This window comes from Mus caroli, chromosome 13 (assembly GCF_900094665.2).
Source record: "Mus caroli chromosome 13, CAROLI_EIJ_v1.1, whole genome shotgun sequence".
NCBI lineage: Eukaryota > Metazoa > Chordata > Mammalia > Rodentia > Muridae > Mus > Mus caroli.
The window spans coordinates 9,149,117-9,166,026 of NC_034582.1; the positions used below are offsets into that span (position 1 = coordinate 9,149,117).

General features: G+C 45.9%; 1 protein-coding gene across 1 annotated transcript in view; it reads left to right on the forward strand.

Annotated features, from left to right (window-relative positions):
• Positions 1-16,910, forward strand: part of Nid1 (nidogen 1) — a 71,997-nt gene that overhangs the window by 31,293 nt on the left and 23,794 nt on the right. Inside the window, exons 5-10 of the mRNA XM_021180582.2 lie at positions 2,233-2,382; positions 5,342-5,593; positions 7,324-7,524; positions 11,225-11,470; positions 12,849-12,992; positions 15,839-15,964. Coding sequence (XP_021036241.1) covers positions 2,233-2,382; positions 5,342-5,593; positions 7,324-7,524; positions 11,225-11,470; positions 12,849-12,992; positions 15,839-15,964 — 1,119 coding nt within the window. The remainder of the gene's footprint in view (positions 1-2,232; positions 2,383-5,341; positions 5,594-7,323; positions 7,525-11,224; positions 11,471-12,848; positions 12,993-15,838; positions 15,965-16,910) is intronic.

Below are 16,910 nucleotides of genomic sequence, written 5' to 3' on the forward strand. Positions count from 1 at the left end.
TTGGATCTCCCTCTGTAGTCCAGGCTGGCCTTGAATTCACAGAGATCTGCTGCCTCTGCCTTTCCAGTGCTGAGATTAAAGTGTGTGCCAATACTGCCCAGCATTTGTCAGAAATTTTTAAATCACAGAAAGAGGAAGAAAAATAGGACACCAATTGAGACTATTTTTAAAAGATTTACTTATTTTTATTTTCTGTGTACGTGTGTTTTACCTACATGTATGTATGTGCATTCCTGGTGCCCAACCAGTCCAGAAAAAGTCATCAGATCCCCTGGAACTGGAATTACAGATGGTTGTGAGTTGCCGTGCAGGTGTTAGGACTTGAACCTGGGTCCTCAAAGAGCAGCAAGTGCCCTTAACCACTGAGCCATCTCTCCAGCTCCCATCAGGACTCTAAATGGCATCCGGAGAGCCTTTAAGCCTTTAAATGTATCTCTCATAGGACCCTTTTCTCTTTCTACTAAGAGGTTACTGTAAAACTTCTTAGAAACATTTAGTCCATTCTTCCTACTAAGTCATGCTAACTCATGTTTATTTCTCCTTTCTTGTTCTGATGGACCTCATGGCCATAGTCATTACTGTCTGTCTGTCCATACTGAGAACCCAGAATGGGCAACATGGGGATTTATGATCACTACTGAGCCACAGGAGTGACCACGATGCCATTCCATGGAATGATGATTTCGTGGGCTCCAGCCTTATACCTCGCAAACGCTGCTCTCTGGGTTTAGGGAAGAGGAGGGATACCCTGACCTCTCCACCAGCAGCATCCAGCCTCTGATTCTGTTATTGTCTATGTTTGCTTATAGATGTTAAGTTTTGAGCCTTATCTTTTTTCCTCTATCCTTCCTAAATATCTGAAACGATCATTTATGGAACTGTCACATTTGTTTACTCCCAACAACAAATGGTGGTGATAGTCACAGAAGCCCAGACTTCAACTCAAAGTGTATCTGTGACAGATGGCTTTTTTTTTTTTTTTTTTTTGGTCCCTTTCCCAAGTTATTTCACTGTGTTTATTAGAAACATCAGCTGTCTGAGGCCTACAGTAACATTCTGGTGTTGTTTAAATGGTTGCCCTCAGATACACGGAACACAGCAGACCCATCAATGGGGGATTGCTGGCTGGATCTTATGCAATCACAAAACCTCGGGTTTACTCAGGTGCCCTTTGGTTCAGTTATGACTCGTCTTTGTACACACTGGAAGTTCCAAGTACTTGCAGCCAATAGAATCTACCTGAGGATGCATTTCATCTTGATCTTCACTCATGAAGTCAATTATAAACAGGATTATTGTTGTTTCTAGAAGTTTACTCCTCTTGAGATTTTGAACTTCATTCCAAACGAATTTGCTCTAGCTAGATCATTAAATTTAATGGGCAGGTTTGCAAGTCTAATAAAACAAACTTGGGTGGTGGAAATTTAAACCAGAGAGGGATTTTTTTGAGTCTTGGGTCAAATGATCTTAGAAGAGATGTAATCGAAGGATTGTTTCTGATCGGCTGTTTTTTAAATTTTATTTATTTTTTATTTTTATTTTTTAAAGATTTATTTATTTATTTATTATATGTAAGTACACTGTAGTTGTCTTCAGACACACCAGAAGAGGGAGTCAGATCTCATTATGGATGGTTGTGAGCCACCATGTGGTTGCTGGGATTTGAACTCGGGACCTTTGGAAGAGCAGTCAGTGCTCTTAACTGCTGAGCCATCTCACCAGCCCCCTAAATTTTATTTTTATTTTGGAGATTATAAAATAATTACATCATTTCCCCCTTTCTTTTCTCCCTCCAAAGCCTCCATGTTTATACTCCCCCCCTTACTCTCTTTCAAATTTATGGCCTCTTTTTCTTAAATTGTTGTTGTTGTTGTTGTTGGTGGTGGTGGTGGTGGTGGTGTGTGTGTGTGTGTGTGTTTTTATAATGATCAACTTTTGAGTATATATGAAATACACGCACACACATACACACACATATCTGTGGCAATTTTTAAGCATGATTTCTCAGCTTCTTTTAGACTTGTTTATATCAGTGATCTGAGTTATAGAGCCTTATCTTTATCCAAATGGCCACACTCATGCCATGGGCTTTAGTCTGCTGTGGTTGGCTTGGCCCCTTGAAGGTCTTAGGTAGATGCGAGTCCATTTGGCTCAAGGACACCTGTGTGGAAATGCCTCTCAGTTGAGAACCTGCAAAGCTTTGACAGGTTTGCTTTTGTTTTTTCCAAACAGTATTCAGCTACAACACAGGTTCCCAGCAGACTTGTGCCAACAATAGACACCAGTGCTCCGTGCATGCAGAGTGCAGAGACTATGCTACTGGCTTCTGCTGCAGGTGTGTGGCCAACTACACAGGCAACGGCAGACAGTGCGTGGCAGAAGGTAAGGTACTGTTCCTGTGCATTTTCAGCTTCACAGAGAAGGACGAGAGTGGCTTTGGGTCTTGGAGCTTGTTTATAGATTTGTCCTTTGCCCTGGTCTCTGGAATGTGCAGTTTTTAATGACGTCATCTCTGTTACATTCCCTGTGGGCATTCCTCCCAGGATATACTCTTTTTTTTTTCCTCTCCCATTTTCCTTCACTCATAGCTTTGTCTCTGGAGTCCTCTCTATTCGTTGTTTGCCTTTGAGACACCATCTTGCTATGCAGCCTGTGCTGACCTCAGACTTGAGATTCTCCATCTGAAGAGTGAATGAAGGGGCTGCACTTGTGCACCCCACACTTGGCTTGAGTCTCTGGCTCTGAGTGTATTGCTTGTAGATCTCTCTCTCTCCTTTCTCTCCTTCCCTCCCTCCTTCCTTCTTGCCCCTCCCCCGCTCTGTCCCTCTCTGTCTGGCTTAGACCAGGGTATGTGGTGGGTTCAGTTTTTCTATTGCCTCTGCCTTCTTTCCTCATGTCCCCAAACCACATCATGCTTGAGGTGAAGATGACAGGGTGTCGCCCTCAGTGCTAGCTTGTTGGACTCAGCGCACATCCAGCCCCAAAGCGGGTTCTGTGATAGCTGAGGTCAGCTTTGACCTCTGTCCCCAAAGGCCTGGCTAGTCACTATGCCCACACAGTCAGGGGACTCTTTTGTGTAAGTCTAAGGGTCTTTGTCACAGACATTGGAGACCTTTGGGGCTATAAATTAGAATGAATTAAAGTGACAGAACCTTGTATTTGGCCATTGTCTCTTCAGATGCCACCAAGTTGCATCATTTGACACAAGCTACCTTCACGTGGGGGCTTCAGTTGCTCTGTAAAATCTGACTGACTAAGACCTAGCTGGAGAAGTGGCTCTGTTTCCAGATTCCTTACCCTTGCTATCCTGAGATCAGTTATTTTAATTTGCTGCACACACACACACACACACACACACACACACACACCATTGTTTCCTTCTGGGTCATAATTAAGGAGGGTAAGATTTGTTTTATTTTCATCCCTCCTCATCAAGGAACCAACAGGCAGTTTAGATGTCATATTAATTTAGGAGCATGTTTTTAATGTTAAACTGGTTTTTATTTCCTTCCAAATTTTGTCACCCCAGGGGTGGGGTGCTTTTAAGTATTTGTGCTAGGCTTGGCCTTTATACTCCTTGCCCTAGGAAAAGCTTCCAAATTCCACATGGAAGTGTATTCCCTCCCTCCCTCCTTCCTTCCCTCCCTCTCTCCCTCCCTCCCCTCCTTCTCCCTCCCTCCCTCCCTCCTCTGTTCATCCCTGGGTGCTGGGTATTGAGTCCAGCACCCTGTGCTTCCCAGGCAAGCACTCTACCACCTGGCCATTTCCCCGACCCCAGAGCATCTTCTTAAAGGTCCACTTTATTAGCTCTCCTTTCTCCCATATCAGAGCTAAATATGCTAAGCAAACTGGCATTGAGCTCAGGTGTGATAAACTGCTCAGCTACACATCTTGACATTTTGTACACACCCTGTAATTAATTGCTTTGGGATTGAAATATTTGTTGGATTTTTGCTACTTAATTTATTTTTTATGTAGGCATGCATTTTTATACGAGTACCTCATGCCTATAATCCTAACACTCGGGAGACTGGGGCAGGGGGATTGCTGTACGTTTGAATTCCAGGCCAGCTAGGGCTACTGAATGAGAGAGACCCTGACTCCAATAGCCAGGGGGAGAAAGGCCAGCTTAGAGTCCGGTGGAAGGGCCTTATTTGCCTTTCTTAACTTGGCTTCCTTTGTTGTTTCTGTAATGTTCTTGGAATGCACCCCCCACCCCACCCCCATTAACCTGCAAGGGGTCATAGGATCCCCAGTGTAATGACACAGTGTAAGTACAGAGTCACTTCATGCCAGATATGTCCTGATTGGTCAGTGATCTCATTTAGCAGCCTTCCTCAGAGGATAGATAACATCCAGGAACATGTCCATGTGTCTGGGAGGAGGGGGTAGAGGCCATACTTCTGATCAGTCACAACCTAGAAAAATAAATAAGATATATCATGTGAGGCTGATGGGGTAGAGTTCGGTGACAAAGCCGTCATTCAATCTCCTGTGCCAGAAGAGAAAGGAAAACCTGCAAAGAATGTAATTCTGTGTCAGACTTCAGCAGTGCAAGGTGACCTTCATTTGACCTTTCACTTACTTCTTCCTTCAGTTTTTTTTTCTTATTTTGTAGTATAATTCTCATGCCTATGTGTGTGTTTGTGTGTGTCTGTGTATGTGTGCCTGTGTGTGTGTGTCTGTGTGTGCATGTGTATGTGTGCCTGTGTGTGTGTGTGTATGCCTGTGTGTGTGTGTGGCTGTGTGTGGCTGTGTGTTCGTGGCTGTGTGTATGCCTCTGTGTGTGTGTGTGTGTGTGTAGTGTTTGTATGTGCACACATATGGACACCAGTGGTTCTCATCAGGTGTTTTCCTCTCTTGCTCTCCACTTACTCTTTTGACATGGGGTCTCTCACTGAACCTCAAGCTTACCAGCTGGTGAAGCTGATCAGCCAGCCTCAAGGGTCCTCTCGTCTTTCCTCGGACTTACAAGGGTACATTGCCACACCAGGTTTTTTATATGCTAGGGTCCTTATGCTTATGTAGTGCTGGGACTCTTAATGTCTGTGATGCACATTTATGGGGGTGGTTTTTATTCTGTCATCAGTCATGTGGGAGAGAGGAGAGGTGTTAGGATCCCGAGACCCCTGGTGCACAGTGGTGGGTACCTAGCATTCTGCCCATTAGTAACCACATGCAACAGAGGCAGGGGCATTGGAATATCCAGGCTTATGGCACACAATCACAAGTATTTTCATTTCCCACGGCAATGCCACCTCTTCGCTTTCCTAATGAACATTCCTCTCTTTGGAAGGTAGGGGAAAACTATCTTAACCTTGTTCCGTTGTTTCTGGCCCAGGCTCTCCACAACGGGTCAATGGCAAGGTGAAGGGAAGGATCTTCGTGGGGAGCAGCCAGGTCCCCGTGGTGTTTGAGAACACTGACCTGCACTCCTATGTGGTGATGAACCATGGGCGCTCTTACACAGCCATCAGCACCATCCCTGAAACCGTCGGCTACTCTCTGCTCCCCCTGGCACCCATTGGAGGCATCATCGGATGGATGTTTGCAGTGGAGCAGGATGGGTTCAAGAATGGGTTCAGCATCACTGGTAATTGACATTCCCAATTAGAATAAATGGGCTACATAGTCATGGGGGAGATCTGAGAATGAATGGGTTTGGAACTCTGTCTGCAGACACCTGGAAGCATTTCATTTGTGGACAGGGGCCCTCTAGTTCTTCCTCAGAAATAAGGACCAGGAAAAATTCATGTATAGCATATTCATTAAAGGAGACCATATGAAATTATGTTTTGGTGGAGGAATGGTTTCTTGATGGGGATTTAGAAGTCCCCATATTTGGTGCCGAGGAGGAAACATAGTTGCTGAAGTGCTTGTCTTGCAAGCATAAGGACCTGTATCCATTTCCTGGAACCCACGTACAGAGCCAGGTATGATGGCATGTACTGATGATACCAGCCTTAGGAAAGCAGAGACAGGAAAAATCTCCAAGGCTGACCTCTGGCTGCCACACATACCCATACACATAGGTATAGCCCCACACCCACCACCATGCACACATCCCTTCACCCCTATGTCCAAAATGCAGTCATGCACACAAACCTGAACATGTGGATACCCCCTCACACATACAAACTTGCAGAGACCTGCACACAAACATAGAAAGGTCTCCAAGGTTGAACAAGAGTTACCAACTCCTGCATCTCATCCATCTGAAAGGGGCCTAACCTCTTCACATCTCCAGGGAGAAGAGCCTGTCACTTCTAGCTGGTAAATCTAACTTGACCAACACCATCCTCTTGAGTACCAGGAACCTTTGGAGGCTCTCCGAGGCCATGCCCTCTAAGGGAAGGCTGAGTCTTTTGTGGATGTGTGGGCAGATCACTGAGGGGAACTCTACTTGAGGTTACAGTGTCTTCTTCCTTGTTCTTCCAAGGTCAACTCTAAGTAGATGCTGGGTGGAGCCCAGGGTGGAGGAGTCTTTGCCTTAGGGTTTCTATTGCTATGGTGAAATACCATGACCAAAAGCAAGCTGAGTGACCAAAGCAGCTTGGGGGAGGAAAGGGTTTATTTGGCTTTTGTGGAAGTCAGGACAGAAACTCAAACAGGGTAGGAACCCAGAGGCAGAAGCTGATATGGAGTCCATTGGAGAGGTCCTGCTCACTGGCTTGCTCTCCATGGGTTGCTCAGCCTACCTTTTTATAGAACTCAGGACCACTTACCCAGGGGTGGCACCATCCACCATGGGCTGTCTCCTCCCACATTAATTATTAGTTAAGAAAATGCCATACAGGCTTGCCTATAGCCCGATTTTATGGAGGCATTTTCTCAACTAAGGCTCCTTCCTCTCCAGTGACTCCAGCTTTTGTCAAGCTGGATAAAACTCGTCAGCATAGAGTCCACCGTCATTCCCAGGACCTGCACCCATTGTCCTGGGCTGGGCACACTAGCCCTGCCTCCTCCTCCTCCTCACTAGAGTTGCCTTCTCCCTCTGCTCTTCCTTCCCGCAAGCACTCCCATCATGTCACAAGTATCCACGTGTCCCTTCCCGCATCCCTTTAGCTCTTTTCTTCCCTCCTCCTGCTCTCCTTTCTACTTCCATGTGTTCTATAAATACGTATTTAAATACATAATAATGAACATGTGAATTTAAATCTAGATTCTGGAGAGATACCACACAATATTTGTAGTTCTAAGTCTAGCTCAGTTAACAAGCCAGGGCACATGAGTTATTCGCTTGCCCCTCCCTTCATGAACCTAGGGCCAGCAGGAGGGTGTATTTGCCCGATGGGAGGGTGACAGGCCTGTTTTACTTTCCAGGGGGCGAGTTTACCCGGCAAGCTGAGGTGACCTTCTTGGGGCATCCAGGCAAGCTGGTCCTGAAGCAGCAGTTCAGCGGTATTGATGAACATGGACACCTGACCATCAGTACGGAGCTGGAGGGCCGAGTGCCACAGATCCCCTATGGAGCCTCGGTGCACATTGAGCCCTACACGGAGCTGTACCACTACTCCAGCTCAGGTAAGTCCCAGACCTGGAGTCCCAGGGCAGGCAGGCTGCCAGTCTGCATGTGTCCACCCACTGTGATGACCTTGAGTTCCTGGGGCAGTCTCCTGGGATCTGTAAAGGGAAACACATTCTTTATTTTAATCCCTTTCTCCCTAAGCACTGCAGAAGACACGCTTGAAGAGAATTGAATATAAAAAAGAAAACAAGGTGTATTGGGACACATCAGCCATTCCAGCCCTTGGGAGGCTGACCTAGAGGGATTGCTGCAGCTCTAGGCCAGCCTGAGCTACATAGCAAAAACCAAAACACCCAGAAACTGGCGTAGGAACTATCTCAGTTGGCGAGGGCTTGCTTACATACATTGAATGTTTGAAGCCCTGAATTCCGTCCCTGGCACTACATAAGCAGGTCGGGTGTCATGTGCCCGTAGTTCCAGCACTTGGAAAGAGGAGCCAGGAAGATTAGAAATTCAAGATCATCCTCAGGTACACAGTGAGTTTAAGGCTAGCCTGGGCTACATGAGACCGTGTCTAAAAAACGGAAACAAAATGACATAAAAGAACTCCACAAAATAAGCCTGAATACAAAGATTTAAATATATTTTTGCAATTTTCCCCCTAGACTCAGCCATCTATATTAATGTTATATGTCACCACTATTATATAATTCAAGATTTTATTATAATGTATTTATTTGTAGTCTTTACACTTATTCTCCTTCTGGCGTCTGTTTGGAGCTGAAAAGAGTACAAGAGCTTCTATCTGCTACTTACTCAGCTTGGCTAGTTCCTAGCACTCGCTACCTGAATTATAGCACACAGACACACAGACACACAGACACACAGACACAGACACACACACACACACACACACACACACACACACACACACACACACACNACACACACACACACACACACACACACACACACACACACACACACACACTCATGCACATACACACTTCTTTCTCCCTAACTGTCCTCATAGGTCATTGCTTAAGTGCTTCAAACACCTCTGTCCTAAGAAAAAGAACATTTTTCTTACACAGTCCCATCAAAATTATTTAGAAAGTCAGGATTATCTTTAAAACTCTGTAGCCCAAACTTGTCTCCAACTGAAAGTCAACCTCCTGCCTCTGTCTCCCACATGCTGGGATTAGGTTTGAGCCAGCACATCTGGCTTCTGGTATTTAGCTTAGGAACCTCAGTATGTAATCTTTGGCCTGTCATTTCCGCTTAAGTCAATTGTACTTCATTATCACATCCAATCATGAATGTTTACTGGTTTCGTTAAGTGGCTTTGAAGGACTCTGTCCCTGTCCTCTCGGTGGTCTTCCTATTCTCAGAAGTATAAATTACACTAGCTCCCCACTCCCACCCCCACTGAGTTGAAGTGACCTTTTGCATGGTGAATGTTGGCCACATTTCCATCTGTTGTTTGTTTGTTTATGCTGCTAGGGCCTGAACTCTACATCCCAAGATCTTAGTCAAATTTCTGTCTCTTGCAATATTGGGGATGGAGCCCTGGGCCTTGTGCATACATACTAGACAAATGCCCCACCACCGAGCTACACCCTCAGCCCCTCTTTTTTTTTTTTTTTTTTTTAAATAAAGTTTTAGTTTTTTATTTTTAAATTAGTATTGGATGAAAAGGAGAAGAAGGATAGGAAGGGACATGACTGCCCCTAGGTGTGGTGGAAGAGAAGTTTATTTTATAGAGACGTGGGAAAGCACAGTCGGAGGCAGAGATGTCTGACAGAAACCAGAGTGGATTCAGTGCCATGTGAGGAGAGGGAGGGGGGAGGGGAGATGGGGGAGAGGAAAACCAGGCGGAGCAACCAAGAGGCCCAAAGCTACGAAGAGAGGGGGTAACTAAATGGTTGGATTATACAGGGAAGAGCAGCTGGGGAAGGACAGCCCAGCCCCTGGGCTGAAGAGTTCAGAAAAGGGGGTGGGGTATGCTAGCTTGGAGAACCCAGTAACAGGAAGGTAGAAACTAAGGGATGTAGGGAGAACCTGGCTAGTGTCTGCTTTGATATGCTAAATAGGTACCTGAGCCATTTGTCCCGGATTGAATTTTTTTTAACTTTTTTTTTCTTTATAATTAGGTATTTTCTTCATTTACATGTCCAGTGCTATCCCAAAAGTCCCCCATACCCTCTCCCCCCAACTCCCCTACCCACCCACTCCCACTTCTTGGCCCTGGCATTCTCCTGTACTGAGGCATTTAAAGTTTGCACGACCAATGGGCCTCTCTTTCCACTGAAGGCCAACTAGGCCATCTTCTGATACATATGCAGCTAGAGACACGAGCTCCAGGGGGAGGGGGGTGTTACTGCTTAGCTCATATTGTTGTTCCACCTATAGGGTTGCAGATTCCTTTAGCTCCTTGGGTACTTTCTCTAGTTCCTCCATTGGGGCCCTGTGATCCATCCAATAGCTGACTGTGAGCATCCACTTCTGTGTTTGCTAGGCCCCGGCCTAATCTCCCAAGAGACAGCTATATCTGGGTCCTTTCAGCAAACGCTTGCTAGTGTTTGCAATGGTGTCATCGTTTGAAACTTAACAAGTGTGTCACTAAGTTGCCTAGACTGAACTTGAACTCATCCTTGTAGCTCCATCAGGCCTGCACTTGCATTCCTCCTGCCTCAGCTTCCCAAGTAGCTGGGATGCAGGCCTGCATTATCAAGCCTGACTTTCTGACCCTTTTCTGGGGCTCAATCCCTAGAAACAGATGCTGAGACAAACAGAATGAGCTTTTAATAATGCCAGCCACTGTTAAAGTATCCTCCAGGCACGTGGTACCCATGGCCAGGGCTCTGCAACTCCCTTCTAAGGGCTGGAAGCCTGTGAAAGGAGGGAGAGACAGGGCTGAGGTCCCCAGACGGCCTGCAGCCAGATGGCCTGCTGGCAGTCAGCACATGGAGCTGGATGGGAGACAGCGGACACTGGCCTTTTATTTATCCTCTGTCTTTCATGGCTCTCATATGGAGCAGGCTGCAGCAGAACTCAGAGATAGAAAGGGCCTTTATACTTAACAGAGAGGGGTGGGGAGTGGAGGGCTTTGTTGCCTGGGCTAATACTGGTCCTTTTCTGGGCAGAGAAACTTTCTCCCCTCTCCTTGGCTAAGATTTGCTCTTGATAATATTTCTAAAATTGGCTGCTACAGAACGTTCCATATCGTATCTTTTAATATCACACAGAGTTATGTAATCTAAGGTGGTTGGGAGCAACCACTATTTATTGATTATTGAGTGAGAAATTCTATGGAAGCCAATCCAAATGCCGCTGATTGTATAGATTCCATGTAATGTACAAATGTGCCCTCATCAGATTCTCACCACAGTTCCTTCCGCAAGAGGAACAGAGGCAAAAGCAGCTAGTACCAGGTTGGTGGTTCCAAGCTCGCCTGGCGCATGGTTGGGAGGAAGGAGGCCAGCGTGCCTCCTTCTGAGCCGCTGCTCTTTCTGTTGGACCTCACTTGTCTCTAGATGATGGGAATCAGCAAGTACTAACGAACGCCATCCCCGATGCTGTTATAGAGGAGGAGAAAGCAGTCCAGGCACAAACAAATGGTTCTGTTTAAGTTGCTCCAGCAGGCCTGTCATCTGATTTCATTGTAGGCAGGAACCTCTCACTACAAATGTCCTCAAGGCCTTTGATGAAGTTCCTTACATCTGTCTGTCTGTCTGTCTGTCTCCCACACCTCAGTGATCACTTCCTCTTCCACCCGGGAGTACACGGTGATGGAGCCTGATCAGGACGGTTCTGCACCCTCACACACCCATATTTACCAGTGGCGTCAGACCATCACCTTCCAGGAGTGTGCCCACGATGACGCCAGGCCAGCCCTGCCCAGCACCCAGCAGCTCTCTGTGGACAGCGTGTTTGTCCTGTACAACAAGGAGGAGAGGATCTTGCGCTATGCCCTCAGCAACTCCATCGGGCCTGTGAGGGGTAAGGAGGAGGGAGCTCATGCAGGCTGGACATGGCTGTGCGTTTGCGCATGCCTCTGCGCTCTCTGCACTCATACCTGTCAATCTCTGCCTCTTGGATTTGGGGTTTTAGTCTCTTACTTTCTGTCTATAGAAGAAAAGGATGGTCAGACGTCCCGTGAAAGAAAAAAATGCATGGTCATCAGTGGCTCTTGGCAAACAGACCTGCTTTTGTTCATTCAACCAAAGGCCTATTCATGGGGGTGTCTGGGCTATTTATTCATGAGCTATCACGGCAGAATGCTATCCTGATGAGTTCCCTCACAGAGCCAACCAGCCAAAGGCTACTGCTGGCTCTAGTGAACATTTTTTTTTAATTCTATTTAAAATTTAAAACTAAAAACATTATTTTTTTAAAGGACCGCATTGATAATTGTTCATAGTGTGAGATATGAGCTAACTAACTTCACCAGGAGTGTCTAGTGAGCAGTGATCTCATGAGAGAAACGGGCATGTCCATCCCGAAACGTGTCATTTCTCGGTGTGGAGAACATTTAAAATCTTCTCTGATAGCTGTTTTGATGTGTAATTAATTGTTTTCATCTTTAGTAACCCCACCGTGCCACAAAACATTAGACCTGACCATCCAGCAGCACCCTTGGCCTGTTAACCATCCTTTGGCCTTCTCCCTACCCCTCCACCCTTCCCTACCTCAGGTAGCCATTATTCATGCTCCTTCTGTGAAATCAACATTTTTAGCACTCACATGTAAGACTGGGCAACATCTGTCTTTCTGTGTCTAACTCATGCAACACGATGATTTTCAGGCTCTTCCATGTAGTCAGAATCAAAGGTTGTCATTTCTTTCATGGGCTAAATCGTATTCTACAGTGTATAGACATATTAGTTGCCTTTCTGTTTCTGTGATAAAACACCAGGATCAACTTATGAAAGAGAGAGATAATTTTACCTTAGGGTTCTAGAGAGAAGCCATCTGTAATTGTGGGGGAGGGGTGGCAGCAAGCAGCTGGAACAGGAAGCGGAGAGGATGTCTTTAGCTACCAACATGAAGCAGAAAGGGTGACCTGGAAGTTGGGCCAGGATGTAAAGTCAAGGTTTTTCACTGGTAACTTACTTCCTCCAGCAAGCCACCTCCCAAAGACTCCACAACCTCCTTAAACCACGCTACCAACTGGTGACCAATTATTCAAATACATGGGCCTACGGGGAACATTTCCCTTTTAATATATATATGTTAGAAGGGTATAGCTTGGTGGTCCCATTGTAGTACAACACAAAGGGCCCTGGTCCCCATTACTCTGTTCTTTTGCAGTAGTGGCTTACTCCCTGTGGCAGCAGGGTTTCTGGAAGGTTCTTGAACACTGTGTCTCCCTTCACAGATGGCTCCCCTGATGCCCTTCAGAATCCATGCTACATCGGCACTCATGGGTGTGACAGCAATGCCGCCTGTCGCCCTGGCCCTGGAACACAGTTCACCTGCGAATGCTCCATCGGCTTCCGAGGAGACGGGCAGACTTGCTATGGTACTGCTTTGGGGTCTGCTGTGTGAGGTGCTGGGATATCAGGCTAGGAGGAAGCCTCCAGGTTCTGTAAACCAGAAAGCTGGGTGTATGTAACAAGAATGAATGTGCTGAGTGTGTGACATGGAAACATACCATGACAGGCATTCCTGAATTGTTTATGCTTTATGTAAACCCACTTGCTATCTCCTCGGTAATGTCAGGGGGTTCTGCCCCTTTCATCATCAGCCCTAATCTATTTCTCAGCAATAGAGCAAAGTTTCTGGTTTGGTTTTATTTTTACTTAAAGATAGGGTCTCCTTGAGGACCCCAGGTTGGCCTCAAACTGAAGGCCTCCCAGCCTCTGCCTCCCAGGTGGTGGGATTAGAGGTGTACATAGCCTGGCTGTTTTCATCTGTTTCTAAGTGTGCAATTCAGTGCTATTCAACACACTCACACTGTTGTGAAGTTGTGACAGTCACCCTTTGCTTGGATCCCTCTTATCTTGTACAGCCAACTGTGTTCATTAGATCACAGTGCCCAATACACTGTGGTGCATCCCAGGGAGTGCTCCTGTTAAGAGACACAGAGATGCTCCCCGCGCCCCGTGACTTTGTACACTCTGCCACCGTCCCTAGAAATCCTTGGCCAGCTTTATCAATGCATGTGCTTGCTTTTGTCTGTGGTCAGTCATTGCCCTAGAATATTAGCCTCGTGGAATGTGGCGATGTGCTGAGTCAGGCTCCCTGCAGTTCTGGGTTCCCAGAATGAGCCTCAGTGTTAATGCATCTGGACGTGAGGCTCTTGACAGGAAATCACCTTAGGCATCTGGATTTGCTGTTGTTTTAACCCAGGGAGATTCCTGAGAGAGGAACTAGGGTGAACCTCTGTGATTCAAGTCTGGGGGGGTGGAGGATAGATGACCCATGACATGCAAAGCAAGGCTGGTTTTAGCTAACTGTCTCTCAGTGAGCTTCCCATATAATTGGGAAGAGACTTTTTTGGGGTGGGGGTGGATCTCAGAGCTTTTTTATCAGAGCTGGGGTTCATATCACAATGTCACCCACATATCCTTCAAATTGTAATCCAGAGTAGCAGCATCAGCTTATATTTCAGGGAATATTTGAGTTTCTAGAAAGCATTCCACATGTCAATAATCTCCACAAAGGGTAGGCATTTATAAAACAAATAACTGTAGAAAAGGTACCAAGACTAAGTCACTGTGGGGAAAAAAAAAAAATCAAAGGATTAACCTAGAACTGGTGAGATGGCTGCTGTCTGAGTCTCACAGCCCAAGTTCACATCCCAGCACCCATGTCCAAAGCTGGATGTGGGAGCATACACCTGTACTCCCAGCACTCCTACAGCAAGATGGGAGGCAGAGAGAACCACTGGGTAGCTCAAGGGCAAGCTAAGCCAGAGTACACGGCACAGGCACAGCAAAAACAACAGAGAGACCCTGTCTCAGCTGACTCCATAAAGTTGTCCTCTGACTTCCACATGCATGCAGCGGCCTGTGCGCACGCGCACATGCACGCGCACTCGCGCACACATTACATACCACACAACAATGACAACAACAACAATTTAAAAGTAATTCCAAACAGTGTGTGGAACAAATCTGTGATCCCAGCACCAAGGATTGTGAGTTTGAGGGCAGCCTGGGGTACATGAAGATACCTGGTTTAAAAAAAACATTTTTTAATAATAAAAATAAATAATTCATGGTTTTCCTAGTTAGATAAAAGGGGTTCCCCTCTTTTCAGAAAGGATGTTGACCAGGTGTTGAAAAGTCCTTTCCAAACAGATGTTATGGGGTACTATGAACAGACAGTTGCCATAGTTACCAGGCTACAATGTCCATCAACAAAGGGTTAAGGTCATGGACTCAGTTAACAGAAAGGATTTAAATCACACATGAGGAACAATTTACAAACTGTAAAGACCATGAGATCTTAGTGGGGACACTGGGAGGGTCTTGTCCCTAGAGAAACAGTGTTGTCCAGCCTGGCTTATCCTTACAGACCTGATAGTGTGGGAGCAGTCCTCCTGGACCCCACTATGCCAAGGTCCTGCTGACCTGCTGTGGCCTCTGCTACTCTTGCATAACATGTCTTCCATCTCTGTAAATGTTCCCAGCAAGAAAGGGGCTTGGACAAGTTCCCTTCATGACTTGGCCCTGGTTTTCAGATGGAAAGCTGATGTTCTGTTCTGCTGCTCTGTTTGGTCTGGGTCTTCAGACCGCAGCCCAGCACAGGGGTCCAGCCACCTGCTGTGAGAGCTCTGGGAGCAATACAGAGCACAGGTGATAGGTGTGACAGATTGTGCTCTATGCGTGGGAGCGTGGGCTGACAGAGGGGGGCAGAGCCCCCATCCTCAACCCTGGCTCCAGCCCATGCTGTTCTCTACCCCTCCAAAATCCACTGTCCAAGATTCTAAATCTTGAACTGTACACACACACACACACACTAAATAAGTAACTAAAAAATTCTCAATTGGCCATAAGTTGTCCAGCTTTCCTTTATAATCGTAACTGCAGAAAAGGTAGTTTATTTTAAAGATTTGCTTACTTTTACTGGGAACCAAACCTGGATCGTTGCAAGAGCAGACTTCTGCTTCTTCCAATGTGTTCTTGCCATTCCTTGGTAACTCATTCAGTAGGAAACACCCACACATCACTTAGAAAAAACAAACTGAGGGTTGGAGCCTAAGTTATGTAAAGGGCAAAAACCAATATCTATTCTATATTACTTTAGGTATGTAGAAAAGTGTCTTCAAATGGATCTCTTCTCTGAGGAAAATGCTTTCTATTTGTCTATGTTCTATGAGGTTTAAAAAAATTCTGCCTTTTTATCAACAACTTACTGCAGATATTGATGAATGTTCAGAGCAGCCTTCCCGCTGTGGGAACCATGCGGTCTGCAACAACCACCCAGGAACCTTCCGCTGCGAGTGCGTAGAGGGCTACCACTTCTCAGACAGGGGAACATGTGTGGGTAAGTGCTGTAAGAAAATCTCCCGGGGAAGCTAGCTCTATGAGAAAGGCCCCTTTACGTTACAGGTTTTGATCCTGGTGGGGAAGCAGATACCAGTTCCTGCAGTCAGAGAGGGGCTGGTTACAAGGGGGATGAGAAGACCTCCTTAGACAGTCGTGGCTGCCAGGATCGAAGAGTGTCCTTATAAAATATACACTACCACATGCTGGCGATACATCATCCCACCTGCTGTCAGCTTTCTGTGGCGCTTGCTTCTTATACATTTGCTCGGCCCATTTTCAGCGTACATTTAATGGCAATTGAAGCTGTTAGGCTTCATTCTCTGTGTCATTAGCAGCCATGGAATTCATGGCTGTCTTTAAGCACCTTTATGTTCTTAGCTGTCTTAGATTGAATTCTACCTGAGTTACATCAGAAAGGAAATCCCACTTGGCAGCATTCTGTTTATAGTCTTTTTTTAAAAGAATATTTATTTATTATTATACATAAGTACACTATAGCTGTCTTCAGACACACCAGAAGAGGGCATCAGATCTCATTATAGGTAGTTGTGAGCCACCATGTGGTTTCTGGGATTTGAACTCAGGACCTCTGGAAGAGCAGTCAGTGCTCTTACCCGCTGAGCCATCTCACCAGCCCCCTGTTTATAGTCTTAATTTAATAAACCACAAGCCAAAGCATAGCTTTTAAGACATCCTAGGGTACATTGATTTTATTAATTCATTAGGCCAATTATGTTCTTGATTGATGTTGATAAGGAAGATACTGGGCCAGCCAAGAAGAACAAAGTTTTTGAAATGCCCCCCCCCCCTTAACATTGGCGTATTATTTCCATGACTTTTTTTTTTTTTATGATTTTTGTTTTGTTTTGTTTTGTTTTTCGAGAGAGGGTTTCTCTGTATAGCCCTGGCTGTCCTGGAACTCACTTTGTAGACCAGGCTGGCCT